The sequence below is a fragment of the Podarcis bocagei genome (genome assembly GCF_964188305.1).
Source record: "Podarcis bocagei genome assembly, chromosome: 9".
Taxonomy (NCBI): Eukaryota; Metazoa; Chordata; class Lepidosauria; order Squamata; family Lacertidae; genus Podarcis; species Podarcis bocagei.
Genome location: NC_138134.1, coordinates 67,030,364 through 67,053,419, shown reverse-complemented (window position 1 = coordinate 67,053,419; position 23,056 = coordinate 67,030,364). Strand labels below are relative to the sequence as shown.

Genomic DNA, 23,056 nt, shown 5'->3' with positions numbered 1-23,056 from the left:
GAATGGATACAAAAACAGTAAGAAATGGCAACACTTACTGAAAGAATAAGAAATCAAGATAACAAACTTTTTATAAAAGAATGGAAATGGTTTATTGAATATTTACAGATAAATTACAAACCGATAAAAACACTGGCAGGATTATTGTAATAACCTGCAGTTTCATAAGAGTATATATTTAAAGTAGATAATTAAATGAGCAAATTAAATGAATTTGGATATGCCGATATATTTTTTAAAAAAATTAAAGCACCGCAAAAAGAGGGGGAAGTCAAACTCTGAAATGTTAAAATGATTGTAAAACTAATGAAATGCGTAAATTTGAAAAGTATAAATAAAAACTTTAAAAAAGAAGTGTTTGGCATCTTCACTACCTTTCAGCAAGTGCACCTCTTTAACCTGGCCTGTGATATCTCAGATGTGTGTTTTCAGAATCCACCCTATTCCTATGACAACAATCTGTTTTAACTGTTCTACAGTAATATTGGATTTAAAAATTGTTGTAACCTGCTCTGGGTCCTGCTGGTGAAGGGCTGATAATAAATTAAACGTTCATCATCCTTGACTATTAAGCTGGGGCCAACAGAAGTGGAGTTCAACAACATCTGAAGTTTGGCTATCCCTGATCGAAGGCATCTATTACTATTTTTGCTGCCCGGTCCAATTTGGTTCCTCAGTATATACTCTGGAGTTCTGGAAGTGCAGCAATAGGAATTTGAAAAAGCCACCTGTGTTCGCACGTGTTTTCAATGCAAAAATTGCAATTTCTGCTTCGGGCACATAGATAACACCAGCACATCTGTTCCGAAGAAAGGTGTATTTTCAAATTAGCTTTAGTGCCTCCCAAGACTTGTCATCATAAATACAGGAAGTCACAGTTTAAAGGCGGTGGCACATAAACAAGGAGTAACCTGCCAATGAGTCAGCTGTTCCCAGGCAATCTCCACCCAGCAACAGGTTTTTCTACTTTAATCAATCACAGAGCCAAGTGGGGCCAAAGTGACCAAGTAAATCGAAATGATACAGGCTATTGAAACATACCTTCCGGTAAATACTCTTCTATCTTTTCCCACATCTCAAACCAATAAGACTTCTTTTGCAGGCTCACAGGAAGACCTCCTCCTCCCTTTGCTACTAAGATGCATGAAAATAACCCAAAGGCAAGCATTTCAACAGAGTTCTCATGAATCTTTGGACCGAGGCTTGCTCAAAAATTCCAATGAAATTAGGAATTTCACACATGAAATTAGGCCTCTTGTTGTTTAGTCGTGTCCGACTCCTCGTGACCCCATGGACCAGAGCACGCCAGGCACTCCTGTCTTCCACTGCCTCCTACAGTTTGGTCAAACTCATGCTGGTAGCTTCGAGAACACTGTCCAACCATCTCGTCCTCTGTCGTCCCCTTCTCCTTGTGCCCACCATCTTTCCCAACATCAGGGTCTTTTCCAGGGAGTCTTCTCTTCTCATGAGGTGGCCAAAGTATTGGAGCCTCAGCTTCAGGATCTGTCCTTCCAGTGAGCACTCAGGGCTGATTTCCTTCAGAATGGAGAGGTTTGATCTTCTTGCAGTCCATGGGACTCTCAAGAGTCTCCTCCAGCACCATAATTCAAAAGCATCAATTCTTCAGCGATCAGCCTTCTTTATGGTCCAGCTCTCACTTCCATACATCACTACTGCAAAAACCATAGCTTTAAATATACAGATCTTTGTCGGCAAGGTGATGTCTCTGCATTTTAAGATGCTGACTAGGATTTGTCATCGCTTTTCTCCCAAGAAGCAGGCGTCTTTTAATTTTGTGACTGCTGTCACCCTCTGCAGTGATCATGGAGCCCAAGAAAGCAAAATCTCACTGCAAGGTGGCAGGTTCTCCAGGTCTAGGGAAAACAGATTGCTGGACTAGATAGGTCTTCCAGTCTGATGCAGCTGGCTCCTCTTAGGTTTATATGTAAAGGACAAAGACAATCACCTAGATTTTTTTAGGGTGGCATTGCCCCCAAAATGGCAATTACAATTTGCAGCTCTCTTCTGTGGAGCTTCTTACTTATGTTGACGCTTGACCATCCAACTCGCTTTGGTTTCTGAACCTGCTATGTGCCTTAAGTGTCTGCACACACCTGGTTAGAACTTGCAGTATTGCCATCAGTACATGGTAACTGGGTTTGGTTGTCTATAACACTAACTACACTCACCCAGCTGCTTCCACTATGGCCTCCTCCTGTTGGAGAATATCCCACCCCACCTAGTTCCCTCGTGGACTCGGCAATAGGACCAGAGAAAGGAAGAGGCAATGAAAGTGGCAGATAAGCAACATCCCTGCACCCCAAGAAATGATGGAACACTTGAAGAAGCTTTCCTGTCCCCTCCTCTCTGGTCACTTAGACCAAAGCAGTTTGCCTCGTGGGATAAGTTACAAAAGATCCATAGGGTTTGTTCCCCAGTAAGTGGAAGCAGCAGTGGGAATGCTGTAGTATAGACACAAGAGTTCCATTTGTTACTACACTACACATTAAAAGAGAGTGAAATATACATTCACCAATCTGTGAGATTTTTTGATGTCTGTTTTGGCATCTTGTCAATGTGCCATGGTGGGACACAAAGCCACAAAATTACAAAACTGTAGAGCTGGAATAGGGTGGATTCTGAAAACACACACCTAAGATATCACAGGACAGGTTAAAGAGGGGCATCCTCAGCACTCACTGAAAGATAGTGAAGATGCCAAGGGTCATCTAGTCCAACTCCCTGCAATGCAGAAATCCCAGCCCCTAAAACATGCCGTAGGGACATATAGGTACAGCTCTATACATGTTTACGCAGAAGAACTCTCACTATGTGCATAAGATTGCAGTCTAATATACCAAAGTATATTTTAAAATAGTAACTTTTATTAATCCAAAATCAATAAATCATAATTCATAATGATTTTGTAATCCAGGTATTAAAGAGGCATGTTTATTTGATAGTTTCTTCAGTGCTGGCAAATCATGATTAGGTCTATACAATTTTTATGTTCTGAGTAGCCCAAGAAATTGATCTTTGCTTCAGAACCACAACCCCTTCCTAATTTCCTAACGTGGCCTTATGAAAGGCATTGTTTACCGAGACGAAGCAAAAATGATTTTCAAAAAGAAAAGAAGCACTTTATAACAGAAATAAGCAGATATCCATAGCAAATGATGATGCCACGAATGATAAATAAGAGGTCTGAAAGATGATAAATCAATTTCAGCTTTGCCAAAGAACATCAGAGTTTCATAATGTACTGAACAGAAAGTATAGAGAAATTTTTGGAGCTTTTATTAATAGTGAAATAAGCTCAGGTACATGTATAGCAAATAATTAGAGTAGAAAAATAATTGTTTGATTCTTGATTCACAAGCTAGAGTGATTAGGAAGCCTCAAGTAATGTCTTCAGGTATTCTCAGTAACTCTTCCACTTCTTCTTGTAATGCCTCGGCCTTTTCAGTCAGGAGCATCTGCATCCAAAAACAACCATGTAAAGTCAAATTAACCTGATACAGTATAAGAAACATTTCTGAATGCATTGGTGTGTGTGTGGGGGGGGGGGGGAGTTGACAGTTCTCAGGATGATGTATATTTCATTCTCCTGTAGCGGAAAGAGACTCACAAAGACAAGACTAGTCTGATCCCTGCAAAGGCTCACACATGCCAGTTTCCAACATGCTGGCACCTATTGGTAAAACAAAACAAAACAAAAACAGAACCAAGGAAGGGGTTATGCAGATGAAAGGGCAGGGCTTGATTCTCAGTGGCTATGGTCTCCAGGAGCAAGGGCTAGACTTGATCCTCACTCTTATGGCATCTCCAACTATATATCTTTAGTTCCTCCCATTTTAGTGAACTCTTACTGTTCATAATGACTTAAGAAGAGCCTGCTGGATCAGGCCAGCATCCTGTTCTCACAGTGGCCAAACAGATGCCTGTGGAGAAACCAGCAAGTCGGATCCGAGCCCAAGAGCATTCAGTCCTATGCAAAAAGCAGACGCTCATTTTTATGCACCTTCCCCCAATTTCTGGTTAGAGAACTGCATCGCAAAATTGAGAGAAGTGCAAATTTAGAAGGATAATTGTGTCTTGGTTGGTATATTGGTTTGAAAATGTGCAGATTAGACCGTTCCCCATTAAGATTCACAATTTTCATCCCCATTCCTATCAATGCTTTTCACAAATTTTACTTGCCTTTGCAGATGAAACTATTTGCCTAGCTTGGCTTCTGGACAAATGCTCAATAGTCTTCACCAGCACGTCTGGATTTGCATTAGCCAAGTGTGCTAAAGTTTTATACCCTGAGTTGTAGAGTTGCTTGGCTCGAGCCTGAGAAAGTGGACAAAAGGCTAATTACAAAGAGAGGTGGCAACAAATCTATTCATCATCAGCACCACACCTCTAGTCTCTACCAACGTGTCATATTTCTAGCTACCGTTTCTGACCACTTGATCTTTCATCAAAACAGCCCTTTTCGTATACTAGCTCTGTATATTGGTCAAGATCTTTCACCACCTCAACGCACACTAGCCTCAGTAAGATTTATTGGGCCCTATGATAAACAAGGAAACAAATGTGTTTGTTTAAAAATCAGGGCTTTTGGAAATATTTATTCTGTTATTCCCATGTACAAATGCTTTATGGTTTGTATTTTGAGCACATACACATGTAAAAAGGTAAAGGGACCCCTGATCATTAGGTCCAGTCATGACCAACTCTGGGGTTGTGGCACTCATCTGGCTTTATTGGCCGAGGGAGCCGGCGTACAGCTTCCGGGTCACGTGGCCAGCATGACTAAGCCGCTTCTGGCGAACCAGAGCAGTGCACGGAAACGCCGTTTACCTTCCTGCCGGAGCGGTACCTGTTTATCTACTTGTACCTTGACGTGCTTTTGAACTGCTAGGTTGGCAGAGGCAGGGACCGAGCAACGGGAGCTCACCCCGTCATGGGGATTTGAACTGCCAACCTTCTGATCGGCAAGTCCTAGGCTCTGTGGTTTAACTCACAAGCACCATCCGCATCCCACATACACATATACTAAGAAGATACTTAAAATATTGCACCAGCTGCTAAGCTTATAGCTTTTCAATCCAGCATTTTATGTGGGGTTGCAGTATCACTCCTGTATAGAGATGATGCAGTAGGTCTATTTAACAGCAAAACTTACTGAGGAAAGTTTTCAACTTTAGAAAGCTCAGTTCAGTGCCATCTCCAATCTGTCTAGTCAATTTCCATAAAAATACTTTCATAAAAAATGACACCAGAGAACTTTGGCTCCATTGGCCAAGTTTATTTTGTCCTCCGTCTTGTACTGAAGATGTGTTTGCTGCTCAGGGTGCTTTGGAACACATACTCCACAATCATACTGCAATGGTACACAATTTACAATTCCAAGACATCCCTTAATGCATTTATATATACCCTTTTAAATATGTATCCCAGGGTGGTTTTGACAGCTGTGCAGCTACAGTTAATGGTGCATAAAATAACCGAAAGAACACAGAGTTCGAATAACTTCCCCAGTGCAGCCTACAGCAAAAAATCGCAATCATTCTCTATGACATATCAAACAGCAGCAAAGATCTTGTAGTGGGTATGAGTTACTCGTGCGTAAACTGGTGCCTTTCTCGGTTAATTTGCCTTGTTAAACCTTTCTGACTGCGCAGCCCCTTCTCATGGCGGCTGCCTCAGTCACTGGCAGAATCCGTCAGTGGGCATTTCTTGAACCTCTTCCAACATAAAAGTTGTTTGACACCCAGTCTCCTCCTCCTCTCACTGCGCGGGAGCCCTCTGCGCAGGGAAGGCGTGGGTAGCGGAGGACCTGGGCTCTCCTCACTGATGTCCAGTGAAGAGTCCTGGAGCCCTCTCTCCACTTCCCCCGTCTGCCTCCCTTTATCCCTGGTGTTGCGCTGATTGGCTTCCCCCTCTCCTGAGCTGTTTCTCCCCCTGCTGCTGGGTCCTTCGCCAGCATCATCTGGGAGCCTCCCCTTCGCCTCTCGCTCCGATGTCAGTTCCCTGACAGATCTGTTCCTGTACTGACCCCTCCCAAAGGAACATCATCTCAAAAGCTAACATGGCAAAATGAGACTTGCTGGAGCAATGGGGTCAGAAGCATATGAATGCAAAGCAGGAAACTTCTGCTGCAGGAATTACGTTTTTTTCAGAGCTTGCAAATGTGCTGCTCTTTTGCTGGGTATTAAAACCCTGCTTCTCTGGAAAAGGGAAAGCTGTACCAATCTCAGGTAGTAACAGTTACTTTGAAGGATTTTCTACAAACCATCTTTAAATTCTGCTTGGATTTGTTTGGTGAAAGAATACAGTCGTATCTTGTTTGTGACTGGGATCCGTTCCGGAGCCTCGGCCGCTAGCCAAAAAGGATGCAGGGCAAAGCGCCTATCTGTGCATGTGTGCAGAGCAGTTTGTGCTTCTGCGCATGTGCTAGCGGCAAACCTAGAAGTAACCGGTTACGGTATTTCCAGGTTTGCCACAAACGTTTGCCGGAATGGACGCAAGACAAGGTGGATGTTTGCGGAGGTATTACGGTAGTTATTCTGGTTTGTTACGCATATACTGACCTCTAAAACTCCTGCCACCTCCATAAGAGGGATAAGCTCTGCCTTAACACAGTAGGTTAGTTTCTTGGTAAGTTCCGTCAAGAGAGCTTTATAAACCCAAAATTCATCCAGCTCCTGTAAAAATAAAACATAGTTTAAAATGTTAGGAAACCCTCATCGTTTGGTCCGGACACTGAGGTCCAGCTCTGAGGGCCTTCTGTCGGTTCCTTCGCTGCGAGAAGTGAGGTTACAGGGAACCAGGCAGAGGGCCTTCTTGGTAGTGGCGCCCACCCTGTGGAACGCCCTCCCAGCAGATGTCAAGGCAATAAGCAACTATCTAACTTTTAAAAGACATTTGAAGGGATGTCTGTTTAGGGAAGTTTTTAATGTTTGATGCTGTATTGTATTTTTAATATTCGGTTGGAAGCTGCCCAGAGTGGCTGGGGAAACCCAGCCAGATGGGCAGGATATAAATAATATATTAATAATAATAATATACTTTTGTCCGTCCATTTTTGTCAAAAAATTGAAATCCTGCCAAATTTCTGGAAGAGGAACCAATATGCAGAAGTTATTGTGATCTTTTAGCTGCAGATAATTTAAAACAGTGGAAGGTCACTGGAACAGATTCATTGGGTACCATCTTAAAATGCAATGATTCAATAGCAATAGAAGAAGCTAACAGCAAGAAATCCTTTGCTTCTAGTTGACTAATTTCAATGTGGTTCTTTTTAAATGGATTTTTAAATTGAAACACGTATGAAAATACTGTCTTAAAAGGACAATGAACTGGTTACTGGTATTTATTCTCAGCTTGAGGATTCTCCACATGCAAGTTAAGTAAAACAGAATGTGTTGAATGTGGACTATTTTTAAGAAATGCAGCTTTGATCAGTTCTGGAATTTGAAAGGGAAGTTGTGTGGAACAATTTGGAAAATCTGAAGTAAAAGAAGTTTCTGAGCGACATTTCTGTGTTCCATCAATGAAGTATTCAGCTACTATACATTACCTCACAGAAATGTAAAACTGAGGAGGAGAACGAAGCAGCTGAATTAAGAAGGGTTTGAATGAATCCTCGTGATATGCTGAATTTTTCTGCCACCTCCCATATGTTGTTCACTTTTAACAAAGCATGAAGAACCAAGGACAAGTAGAGTCTACTGGCTGTGCCAATGTCCACATCCTAAAGGAATATGGAGTATAATTAGAAATTGAAGACACAATCCAATGGAAAAATTGTTTGAATCTTTCAATTTATCTGAAATAGTGGAACACTCTTACAGTTTTAATTTCATCCATTTCTGAGGCTATCTACACCATGAAATGCAACATAAGAAGCCACAAAAGACAATTTCCAGCTAGGAATTTCAGAAACAAGTAGTCCCAAATATGACAACAAATAAGCTTTAGTATGACTCTAATATGCTTCTTTTCTGCCATTCATATGCAACTAATTTCTGATCTACTTAATGTTAAGGTACTCAAAATTTTAATCTAATCATTTATGACCAACTCCAAGAAAGGAATCACAGAAGCTCCCCTGAATACACAATTTTGATGGATACCACAATAATCCATTCCCCCAGTTATCTTTAGACACCTGAAATAAGAAATCTTCCTCTTACCATTCTGACAGCTTGTCCAGAAGCCTTTTTGGTAATAAAGCTCTCCGGCACACCAACAATCTCTGCTACTTGTTGTTCTGCTGGACTTAGCTGACTGTACTAAAAAGCAGAATTAATCTCAGATCTAAAGGAAAGTCACCTTCTGCAGAAAACACAGGGCATGCCCTGTCCCTTGTGAGAGACATAGCAGAGTGGCACTGGACTCAACAGTACAGTGTTCTCCTCCCACCACCCAAACTTGGCATGAGAGCAGAGATATGTGCACACTGCAACACCGCAGGCAATCTCTGGGAATGAGAGATCCCTCCACGAACCCTCCGAGTTCTCTTGTCTTCCCTGGGTGCAAGTTACTCAAATCATGCACGTGCTGGGCTATGGGAAGAAGAGTCCCGTGACGTTGATTTCTAAATGCAGTTGCTGCACGCGAAATGAAAAACTTCAGACGTGTAACAGATAAAACACTCTTGAGGTATACTGCAAAAAATTCACTAGCTGCACATAAGTTTCAATATCTGCCTTGTAACAAAATGCAAAAAGAAAAAGAAAAACCCAGGAGTTTAATTTTAAAAGGTCTGGATCCTGCATGTATCTGAGCATAATTTATTCCCTAGGATATTTAAGACCCCATGTGCACAAGGAACAACTTTAGCTGTTCCACTGAAGCTGACAAGAGAGCCCCTTGTGCTTGCTAAGCTCAGAAAAAGAGAGGAAGGCTCCCAGGGACACTATGTAAATATATAAAAATCTTCTTTTTTCTTTCTCTTTTTAAAAAAGGTTACCTGTCTAAAATAGATCATCCAGTTTGGGCTGCACTGCAAAACCATACTGTACGGTGTTGTCAGGTAGATTAAATGTAAGCAACTTTCAAGGATTAGCCCCTCAAGGCCTTTCTTCAAGTCTGCATAGAGCGTGTCACAGTACGCCAAATCGATAGAACCTAAGGTGTAATAAAAAGGTAGACATCATACAATGGCCCACATTGTACAGATCTGATCTTCAGAATTTGATGAGATATTTCAGCATGTCAATATGTTGGAAGACTCTTAAATGCTCACAACCCTTTCAGGGTGGCAAACCACTTGCTCTTCTTAGCAGGAAGCGCTGTCACCTCAAACTCCATATTTGATCCCCACAAACCAGGCCCAGCAGAGCTCTCCTTGATTCAAGGGGGCATCAGTTCTGTGGGGAAGCTTTTCCTTATGTCTATGACATTCCACACTAACTCATCACTATCATGGACATGCTTGCAAGCATTGTAGAATACATAGAGTGTTGCTGTGTCTTTCCCATACGTATCTAGTTGGCTGCTCTGCTTGAAAAGATTGCTGAACAGAATGCTGGATGAGATAGGCTTTCCAGTCTGATCCAGCAGGTTTTTATGTAGCTTACCTGCAGATTGAATTTGTGGTGTTCTGGGAAATTGCAGTTCCCTTGCAAAACACACCAGGAACATGTTTTACCTATTAATGTTTCCTTCCACCCCAATCTGACAGTCGGACAAGGTCTGAATGTGATTAAACTACAAAAGGAGGACAATATTTGGGGGGGGGGGCAGAAATGAGAAGCTAAAGAGATACTGGATTTATTTTTATACATCCATACAAAATCAGTTGAGCTGGGAACTGAGATCCATCTTGGCCAGGCTAAGACATTTTGATGAGCGAGGTGAAAAATCGAATCAAATCAAATCCCTTTTCATTTCAGAAAAAGATACAGGCAGCAACCATTTTGCATGGAGGGTCCATTTTTTGTCCCTGCATGTGCCCACCCTGTCCCATTCTGCCCTCATCCGGGTCCCGTGCATCAGCAGATGCACACAAAATGGTCGCTAACTGTGGCTATAAATTAAAATTACGGAGATTTCCTGCCCCCTAATTGCAGTCAGAATCTGATTCATGAGGGTAGCCACTTCATTCTGCCTGCTGGTAAGACTGGCCTTGCGTGGCTGTATTTTAATAGATCCCAGAGGGAGGTTTTATACCTTTGTAAGTGGCTTGACCCAACCTAGTGATAACTAGAATTTGTCCACCATCACAGCTTGTACTATCTTTTAGGAGTCCATTTTGTTTTAGCCCTTGCAATACTTCCGTAGTTACATCCCGTAGGCTCTTTCCTTCAGGCAGAAGCTGTGGCTGGACACTAAACAAGGTTAGATGCATGAACTGGAAAACCTCTTCAGGACTGGTTGCTATCTGTAGTGGAACACAACAGGACAAACGAGAGTATACTAAGACAAGCTAAATACCACTTTTTAAAAAAAGTTTGGTGTTTCGTTATTCCACCTGAAACTTTCCCTCCCCCAATCAGTCTTCTTAATACAATCAACCAGTTTTAAGGTTTCAGAATTACCTTTAATCCAACCAATGATAAGATTAAACTCCGGATGCCCTTGTTGAACTCAAGCAGGAGATTGCTGTAACAGCTTTCTAGAGGGCTGTATACTAACTTTTGAACCTTAAAAAAGAGCAACAGCTATGTGAATGCAAGTTATAAAATATGGCATATTTGTACCTAATGTTCCTAAAAGATTATCTTCTCCATTATGTCCTAACAAGATCTGCACTGCTTTAACCACTGCATTTGTGAATCAACTGCCCTGTTCTGTAATGCCTTACAAATCAAGTCATTTGCAGCTAGGAGTAGCAACTTCGCCAAAAGTTCAGGTTTATGGAATGACCTCTTTCTCGGGGAGTGGCTGTGTACCAGTGGCTATATAATGTCCATCTATTAATGAAACCTTTGGGCAGTAACAGCTCTTGGCTCTTTACAACTCCTTTTGAGTTTTTATGATGTATGATAATTTGCCCTGTCTTCTGCTGTTGCATTTTAAAAATTGTGGGTTTGCTCTGCTTGACTACAGCTTTAAATGCTGATTGTCTCGAGCTATTTTGGAAATTTATAGAAGTTTTAAATAAAAACAAACAAAAAGGATACAGAACAGAGCTATTCTCAGAGGATGCTTCCCAGATCTACAGATCTATTCCTCTTCAAATTTACTGGGGAGAGTTTTCAATGCAAGTCCTACTCAGAGTAGATCCATTGAAGTTAATGGACATGAGTAACTTGTGTTCAGTAATTTCAGTGAGTTTACTCAATGTAGGACTTAGCTGAATATGACACTGAGCCTTTCTCAGTGGTGACAATTTGGCATTTGTTTAACAGATAAGAAAGCAATTATTTCAGCTGTATATACCTTAACAATGCATATGTTTCATATTTTAAATATGTGGATTTATAATCAGTATTTTATTTTTTCATATATCACATTTTTGTTACAGAATGCTATCTACCCAAAGCCCATGCAGGCAGGCAGTTTATTTTATAAAACATTTTCTAAAGTCAGTATGTTATGTTACTGGGTGGTGATGCTATTTTATGATGAGATATCATTGGTTTTCAGGATGAGGTACTGGCCTTGCTTAACTTATAATAAAAGAAAAAGGGCCTTTAAATATACTTCCTAAAAGGATGATCAAATTATTTCAGAGCATGCTTACATTTAAAAATTTGACCATCACCCCATATTACGCAATTGACTTATACTGATAAGTGTGAAAAGCAATTTTTTTTTTGCTTAAGTTACCAGATTTCGGTCTTTCTCTTGCACGATAAGAATGCTTTCACCAGCTTTGTCAATACCGGCACGGCCAGCTCTGCCTATCATCTGTTTATACTGGTTTTTCTTCATGAATTCTGTTGCAACGTATGGAGCTCTTAAAATGACCCTGTGGAAACATTGAGAATGTGTTTTAATTACCGCATATAAAGTTCAAAGCATTTGATTTTTTAAAAAGTAATTACTGAAATGAAGAAACAAAATGCATCAAACTGTTGGAACCCCAACATTCCTCAGAATTGTTACAGTGCATACAGTTATACAAATTTTTATACCATAGCAACTTTTGACTTTGGAACACCTTTTATTTCTGAAATATGCTCTAAAGGCACGTAGGAATCTGTAGAGCATTGCATGCAACAGGGGACACAGCAACAGTATCCTTAATAGCCAAACTCTAGAATTCCGCTATGTTCTATGCCTGGCGCTACTGAGAGAATAAAGAATAGTTAGACCAAAAGACAAGTATGCTACATCCAAGTACAGTGGTACCTTGGTTTAAGAACTTAATTCGTTCTGGAGGTCTGTTCTTAACCTGAAACTGTTCTTAACCTGAGCTAATGCGGCCTTCCGCTGCCGCGCAATTTCTGTTCTCATCCTGAAGCAAAGTTCTTAACCCGAGGTACTATTTGTGGGTTAGCGGAGTCTGTAACCTGAAGCGTCTGTAACCCGAGGTACCACTGTAACTTGATTTAGATTTAATCATAGAATTTTGTAGTTGAAAGGGACCAAGAGGGTCATCTCGTTCAACCCCTTGCAGTGCAGGATTTGACCAAAGGGCTCAAATCCACAATTCTGAGATTAAGTCTCATGCTCTACCGACTGAGCTAAGGAAACTCCTGAACAGTTCCTTAAGGGATACTAAAATCCTCAAGACTAATCCTGCAAATTCCGTTTCTTCTTCATCATTGCCAGAAGTGCTTCAAGGAGGAATCACTGAAGAGTGAAATGAGACTGGAAAGGGAAGTTACTAGCTATCTCTAGTACTGTACTGGTCATATGTGAGCCCATGCAATAGGAACCCGAGAGCATCTTCACACCAGACCCTAAACTCAGGCCTAGTAAGGACCCCTGACCATTAGGTCCAGTTGTGACCGACTCTGGGGTTGCGGCGCTCATCTTGCTTTATTGGCCGAGGGAGCCGGCGTACAGCTTCCGGGTCATGTGGCCAGCATGACTAAGCTGCTTCTGGCGAACCAGAGCAGCGCACGGAAACGCCGTTTACCTTCCCACTGGAGCGGTACCCATTTATCCACTTGCACTTTGACATGCTTTCGAACTGCCAGGTTGGCAGGAGCTTGGACCGAGCAACAGGAGCTCACTCCGCCGTGGGGATTCGAACCGCCAACCTTCTGATCGGCAAGTCCTAGGCTTTGTGGTTTAACCCACAGCGCCACCCACGTACCAACAACAAATAAGGCAGTAAATCTGTTTCTGCAAATTATCACTTCAGACTCCTGCATTTCTTTTGTGCATGGGAGGAGGGAAGGGGGCTCAGAGGACAAAATGTTCTTCTATGTAAAAACATTTCCCTGCATACAGAATGCTAGCATGTCAGGACAAGGTGCCTGAGCTCTTGTTTTCTAGTCAGCTTCCGATGCCCTGCTGGACCCCTGCCTCTGGCTTCATGCTCCTGAGTGAAAGAAATGTTAAAATCTGTTCTGTGCTCCACATGATAAAAACAGAAAGACACAACATTTCTTAAAGATTAACCTTCGAGCTGGCAAGTTAACCCCAGCAGCAAGGGTAGAGGTGCAGGTAAGGAGACAGAGGATTCCTGAAGAGTAAGCTTCTTCTATTCGTTTCCTTTCCTCACTGGTAAGGCCACTATGGTGATAGGAGATTCCATATGGAATTGTTTGCTTCAGTACTGGGCAAAGTCTTCCATTGCAGATGTTTCTCAAATCTGTAAGAAGATCGCGTTTTTCTTTCTCCTTCAACTTTTTATAGTCTCTAGGAAAGAAAAGTACACTTAGATTATGTTTGCATACCAACCATCTTGGCTATTCCACCTGACTTTCAATTTGAACTTAGCCTGATCTTTTATTCCCCTTCCTTCCCTCCCCCTCCCCCTTTTATGAAGATTACCCGCTCTGGGATCCCACAGCTAATTCTCCCCTGGTCTCCTCGCTGGCCCAAATAGGACTAATTTAGCCAGCTAGCCCTGGTGATGATCTAATGTTTATTGGATGGATTTCCCCCCAAATTGATTTTTGAATTATGAATTTATTGTTATTCACATTTTATACTGTATTTTATGCTGTTTTCTGTTGCATCAATGAAGTGTTTTAAATTTGTTGTTAGCTGCCCTGAGCCTGGTTTTCTGAACCAGGAAGGGCGGAGTATAAATAAAAATCTATTTATTTATTTATTATGTGTCACACAGTGCTAAATTATTCCTAGTCTCTCCCTTTCTCCATCAACATCTCTGCCACAACACAGAATTATATGGTACTTCAAAGGTTGTTATTCTGGACACAATAGTACCATCACACCCTGCAGTACTCAACAGTTTGCTCAAGCTGCAGATATAATCCTACAGTGTTATACGTGATCCTGTTTGATCACTGCATACCATTCTGATCACTCTGCTTGCAAAGTGAAGGAACAGGCCTCTGCGTCAACATGAGTAAATTCCGAGGTTAATTGTAAACATGCCAATGAAGTAGGTATACAGCATCCAGGAAGCATACCTGTTCAAGTGCTTGCAAATCATTTCTGCTACGTTTTCACAGTTCTTTTTAGTGGGACAGAAGACAAGGCAGGAGTACTTTGGAATAACTTCTGTCACCAGTGCAATAAGGTGATCAGGGTCAGTCTTCTGCAGACCAGTAGAATACTAAAAGATAACACAGTTTTGTTTCTGTTCTGGATAACTTTGTTGTGCCTCAGTTAATCAAAATATTCAAACAAAACTTCAGTGTATTTGACGTTACAAACTTATCCATGACTGAAGCCTCCATTTTAAATTGTTGCTTTAAATGAAAAACAAAAAACAAAAATAGCACCCATTTCTTTTGTCATTTTAGTATCCCCCACCTAAGGATACTAGAATCAGGACCATACATTCTCTGCTGGTAAAATACACACATATCAAACATTATCTGTAAACAAAGTAAGCAATTCTATTATTACTACTACTACTATCTAGACTGATTTGCATTTTTAGAGCCAATTGTTTTTGTTAGACACAAGGAAGAACATGTTGAAGCATATTACTTTAACTGGCTATGGATAAATGTTAAAGAAAAACTTTTAATGCTTATTGACATTACCTTGAAATTAAGAAGACGTGAAAATCTAAAGCCATTTTCCGCTTTGTTATCAACTTCATAGATCGTGTCTCGTATTTTTACATATTCTTTCAGTTCGACCTATATTTTTTCAAATGTACATAGAATAATTAGATTATGACTTCTATTGAGAAAAAGCTATACTGCGGATGTAATGTGGAAGGCATTTGAAAAGAGAAGAGTAGCTTATTTTTTTTTCTAAAAAAAAATGCATTATTCTTTTTGCCTTTCCTAAAAATCACAAATACTGTAAATTGAAACACTTTCTTGAATTATGGTGTCTGTGGCTTTTACGTTTTGTAAGGTATTTTCCTTATGACTTGTTTTACAAAGAGGAATCTGTAAACTCATCTTTGCCACAATAGTGATTAGAAGGTAACATATTTTAAAGAAATTTGACCATATAAAGCTAAACATTTGAAAGGCTAATAATGAATGCTATGTTCACTGTCAAATTAAATGCCTGGGAAAAACAACAAATACCACTTTTCACCAAATTAAATGCCTAAAAAGCTCAGAAAGGAAAAATGCCTTCTCATCCCTTCAGTTAGTTCAAAATTGTCAATATGCAACATTTACCTCTAAGAAAGTCAACAAGTTCTCTAGTCAAATACATACTGGTCTGAAATTACTGGTGTAATATTCCGCTTTCAGGAATTGCTGCAGATCTCCAACGTTATTTAAAGTTGCACTCATTCCAATGATCTGAGTGGTTTCTATACAAAATATAGCAACATACTTTGAAAATATTACCCTTAATGTATAATAGAAGAATAGTAAAGGAAAGTCATAGTATCTCATATTTCAAATAGAACAAGACAATCACTTTCTTCATTAGATAAATAGCAAGAGCAGCATCAACCTCATAATCACCCTTTTTGACTAATTGCACCGGATATTGTTAAGACTGGCCCACAAAATGCAGCCCTGGATAACTCTAAGCTGAGGTGGCAAAACTTCCTAAGTCTACAGTTACATAATAAAGTATTTGTATATCTGAGGCTGCAATGGTACCGTATTTTTTTGCACCGTAACACTCACGGCGGGGGGGGGGGGATCTGCTGCAGTCGTGAGCAGAGGATTTATGGTTCCCCTTCCTTCCCTCCTCCATGGTTACAAAGCATGGATCCACATGGATCCTCAGGATTTTTGCATTGGGCTACTCCAAACTCACTGTCAGATCACATGTCTGTGGCCACAGCATGAACCACAAAAATCATATATCCACTATTTCGTTTAGAATATTTTTTTTCTTGTTTTCCTCCTCTAAAAACTACGTGTGTGTTATAGACTGGTGCGTGTTATAGAGCGAAAAATACGGTATTCAGATTAACTGGGGAATAATTTCAGTGGAAATCAGTGGGACTTGCTGCCAAAATAAGCAGACAAAACAGAGCTATCCCTATCATGAGGCAAAGTGAGGCAGCTGCCTCAGGCAGCAGTGGCTGTTCTTCCTAAGACCCATGGCTGTACCTTTCTGTTGAAGGAAAGAACTCTCCTTGCTACATAGCCTGTTGCCTCCCATGCTCCCTCCATCCTAGGGTGTAGCTTGAAAAGGTGAACAAAACAAAAGATAAAGAGGGTACTTTTTATCACATGTGGTGGACCTGCCCCAAGGTGAAAGACTTCTGGGAGAAGATTTATAATGAATTGAAAAAAATGTTGAAATATGCATTTACTAAGAAACCAGAGGCCTTTCTTCTTGGAATAACAGGTTTGGAATTGCCCAAGAAAGATGTTAAATTATTTTTGTATGCCACAACTGCTGCTCGAATTTTATTAGCTAACAAGTGGAAAACACAAGAAGTACCAACAGTGGAAGATTGGCAGATGAAGATGATGGACTTTTTGGAGCTAGCCAACCTGAGTGGAAGAGATTGTGACCAGAAGGAGGAGGATTACCAAGAAGAATGGACGAAATTTAAAGACTATTTAGTTAAATATGTTAAGTTAAATTAATTGGAGAACCTTGCAAATACAGATAGGCTTAAGATTTAATCAGGTAATGGGATGAATTAGTATGTTTAATACTGAATTGGAAAGGAAAACAAAAAGATATTAAGTGATTAAGTTAATTTTATAAGAATAGTGGTTATGGAAAACCGTTAAAATGATATACACTGAAATTCAACCAGGGGGATACGAGGAAGTCACTTAACAAAGCTACTAAGTTTGGTTTAAATACGGTAGAGATTTATGTTTGTTTGTTTATTTGTTTGTTTGTTTAAAAACATTTGGAAATCAATAATTTTTTTGGAAAAAAGAAAAAGAAAAGGTGAACAAAACAAACCTCAGTATATACAAATAGGCTACTTGATTTGTTTAATTTGTATTTCTCTTTACCATCTTGAAATAATTTTAAACTTCATGTTGCCAGTGTTATTTGATGTTTTATTTTGTATAGCTAACAGCTGCCAACTAACATGCTCTCTGAGTGGCTCACAAAAATTAAGAATTAAATACAAATAAAAAATACAAAACAATACAAGTGGAATATATTTTATGCTTCCTGGGGTCTGGGGGCTTGAGATGAAAAATAAACATTTAAAACACTTTACATGTTGAAATATACTATTACACAGACAAATTACATACGTTTTTAGAAACGGCACAATTGATGTAGCTAATATTTGAGTCCAAGATGTGCAGAAATTACTTACTGCTTGTATAAAGAATCTTTGCAAGAGTCATTTCTAGAACAGCCCCACGACTTCCTTCTCCAAGCATGTGCAACTTGAATTAAAGAAAGGTGTAAGGAGATTATGAGAGCAGGAAAGAATCAGAACCCAAGAACTTTATGAACGTTAAAATGGAGATCAGATTTCTTTGGCGTATGTGTTGCATTTTGACCCACCTCCCTCTTTAAAACTATAGGCTTGGTTCTCTGGCATAGTGTAGGGAGACCAATTAATGTCAGTCTTAAAACACATTTTTATATTTTGTGTTGGTTACAATTGAATGCAAGTATGTGTAATATTACTAGTTACCAATACAGAATCTTGAATATATTTCAGCCAATTAGGGATTATTTAAAAAGACAAGTGCCCATTAATATAAATAAGTAGCACAGTGCAACTTCTACAAACAAGTTTGAATTTATAAATAAATTAAAAGCATTTTAAAATAGTTTCAGGAGTTTTATAACAAACCTCGTCAATCACAACTAGACCCAGGTCACCAATTCGCCCAGTTTCAATCAAGGAATTCACTAGGGTGTGCCCTCTTTCAATAGTAGCAATGTACAGAGATTTCTTAAGCCTTCTTTTGATTGGAGGGATCCTTCCTCTACTTCCTGCATATTCTTCAACCAGAAAACCTAGTTCCATTCCAAAACCCGACAAACCAGCAACCTACCATATGCAATAAATAAACAATAAAAACACAACTGAGAATTCTTTTTTTTACAATTATTAAAATTTTATACCAGTAACATGTTTGCAAGTAGCTTATAATAGAGACCAGCTGCTGCATGCAAGTTTTATTTCACACTACAGCTCAAAATTAATAAGTAAAATATCAACTGTCAAATGAAGAATGCCTATCCAGTGCTGTGCTCATTTCCTCAGATGTGAATCCCACAGAATCCAGTAATTCCAGTTAAGGAACACCTACCTGCATAAAAGAGCACTTCATCTTTAGACTGATCACATGCAGACCCCCGCCATTTAACCACCAGCCAGTTACCATATTTTTCGCTCTGTAAGACACACTTTCCCCCTCCTAAAAGGGGAAATGTGTGTGCGTCTTATGGAGTGAATGCAGGCTGCGCAGCTATAGCTGAAGCCCGAACAGCAAGAGGGAGAGCTGCACAGCAATCCCTCTTGCTGTTCTGGCTTCAGGGATAGCCGCGCAAAGCCTCAACAACATTTGATTCAGAATATGTTTTATTCTTGTTTTCCTCCTCTAAAAACTAGGTGTGTCTTATGGTCGGGTGCGTCTTATAGAGCGAAAAATACAGTATTTACCCCTCTCCCACTCGTTTTGTTTATCACTAGCCTGATTAAGAGTACTGGAGAAAGCTTGCACACTATTTGGGGGCATTTTCATTGGCCTGATCATCCTAATATGGATTTTGGAACTCCCAATTAAGTGTGCACAGGGTTGCAGCCCATCACTTCCAGCAATCTATGCAAAAAAAGTTGAAGTATACTACAAGGATGCATAAGGATAAAAAGCCTATTATTTCCACACCTTCTCCTGGACTATAGCCACGTATGGTAGGATCATTAAAACATCCATTTGTTTGCAGAGTAATTCTTGAAGAATTAAAATTTCAGCTACAAGTGTTTTCCCACCGCTGGTTGGCAAGGAGTATATTAAATTCTTTCTCTGCTGCAGGGAATCTAACATTAAACAAGCATGCTGCCAGTCTGTAAAAATAAGAAGACAGGTGTTACCCTTTTATTCAGTGATTAAAGATCAAAATAAGAGTCTTTTGGAATTCTGCAAATTGTTCACTAAACAGGATCATTATTGGTCAATTTGTTAGAGCATGGTGCTGATAATTCCAAGGTTACAGGTTCAGTCCCCATATGGGACAACTGCGTATTTCTGCATTGCAGGGGGTTATTATCCTCAGGGTACCTTCCAACTCTATGATTAGCACAGAATTTAATACTCCAACAAGCAGTACAGTGGTATTACCATAAAGTTTGTCAATTCCTCTGAACTCTGTTAGCAGCTCCTTGACCTTGGTGGGCAATCCATAAAATGGACCAATGTCAACAAAGGAAGCACTGTGAGTTCTCTCAGCAACCCCAATCTCTTCAGATACAACAGCCTCTTTGAGTTGTTTGCTTTTAGACACCAGTGACGCAGGAGCTCTAGCATTTTCAGTCATTGCACTTTTGAGGTGATCTTTGAGACTCCTCCTCCTTGGTTCAGACAAAGAACTTGTAGATGGTTCACTACCTTTTTTAACATTTTCTGTATCATGACAATGAGGTACGTCTGAGATCTTATCAGGACTTTGATTCCGGTGATAGGCTCTTTCTTTTACATTTGCCACTTTGTGAGGATGAATCAAGCATTCCTCTGATTGTTTAAGAAATAAAAGCTGTGATGATGGCAGGTTTTCTAGACTATCACCATGAGGATCTAGGCTGCTATCCTTCTGCTCTTTCATAGTGCTTAAAAAATCATATTTTCTTCTGCTTCTGGAGTCGGTGGTTGATTCTGGAATTGGCAATATCTGTTCTATATTCTTAGCATTTTGTAGCTGAACATCTCCACATACAGGCTCCACATAAGTACTGCAATCTAGGTTTTTAATATCCAGGACACCATCAGTGGACTTCATGCATCTTTGCTCTAGATCATGTACTTCAGCTAACAAAGAGTTGTTGCCAGAAAAACTGTCATAGTCCCCAAACAATTCAACTTCACTGTCAAGATACTGCAAGAAATAAAAATCTGAATGAGTTTTTATAATATTTAGCATTTACATAAGCACCTTAGAGAGTTTAATGTACTTCAGACACATTATCTCAATAACCCTAATGGCAATCTATTAGGATAGAAGAGTAATATTATTCTCACTGTTTAGAAGGTGAACTAAGACATAATTTATCAAGGACCATCTAATGAGATTTTGCATGAGACAAGTTATTGTTATTGGTTCTGTGTCATTAACAGCATTCAAAAGTGGGAAATTAAACAGCAAAACTTTAAAAGCTTCCTCTGTTTAGCTTGCTTCAGGTTATTTTTAGAAGAGCATAAAAAATGATGGCAGTTCTACTAAGATTTACAGGACAATGAAACGTGAATCTGGTTCAAACACTGACAAAATTCACCTAATATACACTAGTTTCTTCAAATTAATGTTTAAATTAGATGGATTCCAACGGTAAAATGCATAGCACAGGTTTGTTTCATCTGCCAAAAACCCAATTAGCCTCCACAATCACTGTTGTCAAAATTTCTTTACAAGTCTCACAAAGCTGGAAGGGCTTGGAAAACATTACTCTGGATACCTTTCTACATTGGAAGCTGGCTCATACTGAATCGCAGTCCCTTGGCTTCACCTAGCTCAGTATTACAACCAACAGGCAGTGGCTATCCAAGATTTCAGAAAGAAGCCCTTCCCAGCCCCACCTGGAGATGTCAAAAGATTGAAGTCTGCATGCAAAGCAGATGCTGTACCACTGAGCAATGGCCCTTGCCCTTTGGGGAAACGTTGCAGAAAAGCAAACAGGAACACAACACAGCAGATCCACCTCCTTGGCTGGGCTCCCCCTTGCCAAATCCCACCTGTGTCTCCCAGAGCCAAGGTGAGGGCCATCCCTTCCTGCTGCACTTCTGCGAAGGGCCACATGCACTGACAGAACAAGAATTCATACTTCCAATCACAGTGCTGTTGCACTGCGCTGGGTGGGAATTATCCCCAATGTCTTGAGTACACTCCGCGGAAGGTAGCAGGGAGCATCTCCTTTTGCATGCAGGTGGTCTCAGGTTCAAATCCCAGGTAGGGCTTGGAAACCTTGGAAAGCCAGTACTGGTGGGTGAAGGTAATATTGAGCATGACAGGCAGGCGGATAAATCCCTCTGCTCCTAAGCCCACAGGGGAAGGGCTGAAGCTTAGTGGTGCGCAGAACAAGGTCCCAGGTTCAAATCCCCTGTGGCTGCTCCTATGCGGCAGCTAGACTGGTGACTGGGAGTGGCCGCCGGGACCACATAACACCGTCCTGAGAGATCTGCATTGGCTCCCAGTACGTTTCCGAGCACAATTCAAAGTGTTGGTGCTGACCTTTACAGCCCTAAACGGCCTCGGTCCTGTATACCTGAAGGCGCGTCTCCACCCCTATCATTCAGCCCGGACACTGAGATCCAGCGCCGAGGGTCTTCTGGCAGTTCCCACATTGCGAGAAGTGAGGTTACAGGGAACCAGGCAGAGGGCCTTCTTGGTAGTGGCGCCCGCCCTGTGGAACACCCTCCCTTCAGATGTAAAGTAAATAAGCAGCTATCCTATCTTTAAAAGACATCTGGGAAATTTTTAATATTTAATACTGTACTGTTTTTATCACTTGATTGGGAGCCGCCCAGAGTGGCTGGGGAAACTCGGCCAGATGGGCGGGGTATAAATAAAATAATAATAATAATAATAATAATAATAATAATAATAATAATAATAATAATAATAATAATTAAAGGCTTGCAACCCTGGAAGTAAGCTGCCAGCCCGTGTAGGCAATACTGAGCTCGATGGATCTGTATTCTGAGAGGAGGCTGGGGCCCAGAGTCAATGTGGGTACCTCATCCTCCGGTTCTCCCTCCGCTTCCCCGGTGCTCAGCTTCTTGGGAGCCGGCGGGGAGCGGGAGGAAGTCCGGCCGCAGCTCCCCTTGCCTTCGCCTGGCTCGGCTCCCGGCCGCTGCCTTTTCTGCCGCCGCTCCCGCGCCCTCCTCACAGCGACCCCGTCGCCCTCCATCGGGCAGCGGCATAGCCTAGCAGAGGGCTCCCCCGCCAAGCCGGCACCGGGCGGGCGGGCGGAGGAGGAGGACACAGCCGTTTCTCGCGAGGGGAAGCCGCAGCTCCATCGCTTCCCGTTTGCCTTCACACCCCTCGACACAAATGGAACCGCCCAGCTCTCAGCACAACCGCGTTCTTGCCCCTAGGAGGGCGATACCAACTGCTATAGAAAGAGGGGGAAAGGAAGAGACATAGTTGACTCGAAGAGGTCCGCTCCCCCCCCTCAACGGCTATTGCTATAGGACATGGCATTAAGGAGGCCTTCCGCAGCGCCGGTGTCCTCTTGGACTACAACTCCCATCAGCCCCAGCGAAGGGCAGTTGCAATTTAAATCAGGGCAGTTGCAGTTTGAAATTCCCTACAGGCAAAGGCTGCGAGGGCTATTTGTGTGTGATTGAAGGTGCATGCGGGGTGTTACGTCACTTCCCGTTCATGAGCCCTTTGAGGAGAAGCTTAGGAAACGGAAATGTGGGTATAAGAAAACTCGACCAATGAC

General features: G+C 41.1%; 1 protein-coding gene across 2 annotated transcripts; it reads right to left on the bottom strand.

Annotated features, from left to right (window-relative positions):
* Positions 1-241: 241 nt before the first annotated feature.
* Positions 242-22,956, bottom strand: HELQ (helicase, POLQ like). 2 transcript variants are annotated; one of them, XM_081206959.1, is made up of 18 exons: positions 22,346-22,951; positions 19,740-20,490; positions 19,287-19,465; positions 18,245-18,445; positions 17,756-17,828; positions 15,714-15,811; positions 15,078-15,176; positions 14,496-14,641; positions 13,516-13,755; positions 11,770-11,911; positions 10,536-10,640; positions 10,168-10,378; positions 8,966-9,123; positions 8,187-8,285; positions 7,571-7,744; positions 6,582-6,695; positions 4,201-4,335; positions 242-3,476 (listed from the first exon to the last, which is right to left on the bottom strand). In XM_081206959.1, the coding sequence occupies exons 1-18, from the start codon at positions 22,517-22,519 to the stop codon at positions 3,399-3,401; spliced, it is 3,177 nt and encodes a 1,058-aa protein (XP_081063085.1). In that variant the 5' UTR covers positions 22,520-22,951; the 3' UTR covers positions 242-3,398. The 2 variants fall into 2 exon arrangements, with proteins under 2 accessions (XP_081063085.1, XP_081063086.1); XM_081206960.1 differs by lacking the exons at positions 242-3,476; positions 4,201-4,335; positions 6,582-6,695 and having other exon boundaries at positions 7,577-7,744; positions 8,187-8,280; positions 22,346-22,956.
* Between the last annotated feature and the right edge of the window lie 100 nt (positions 22,957-23,056).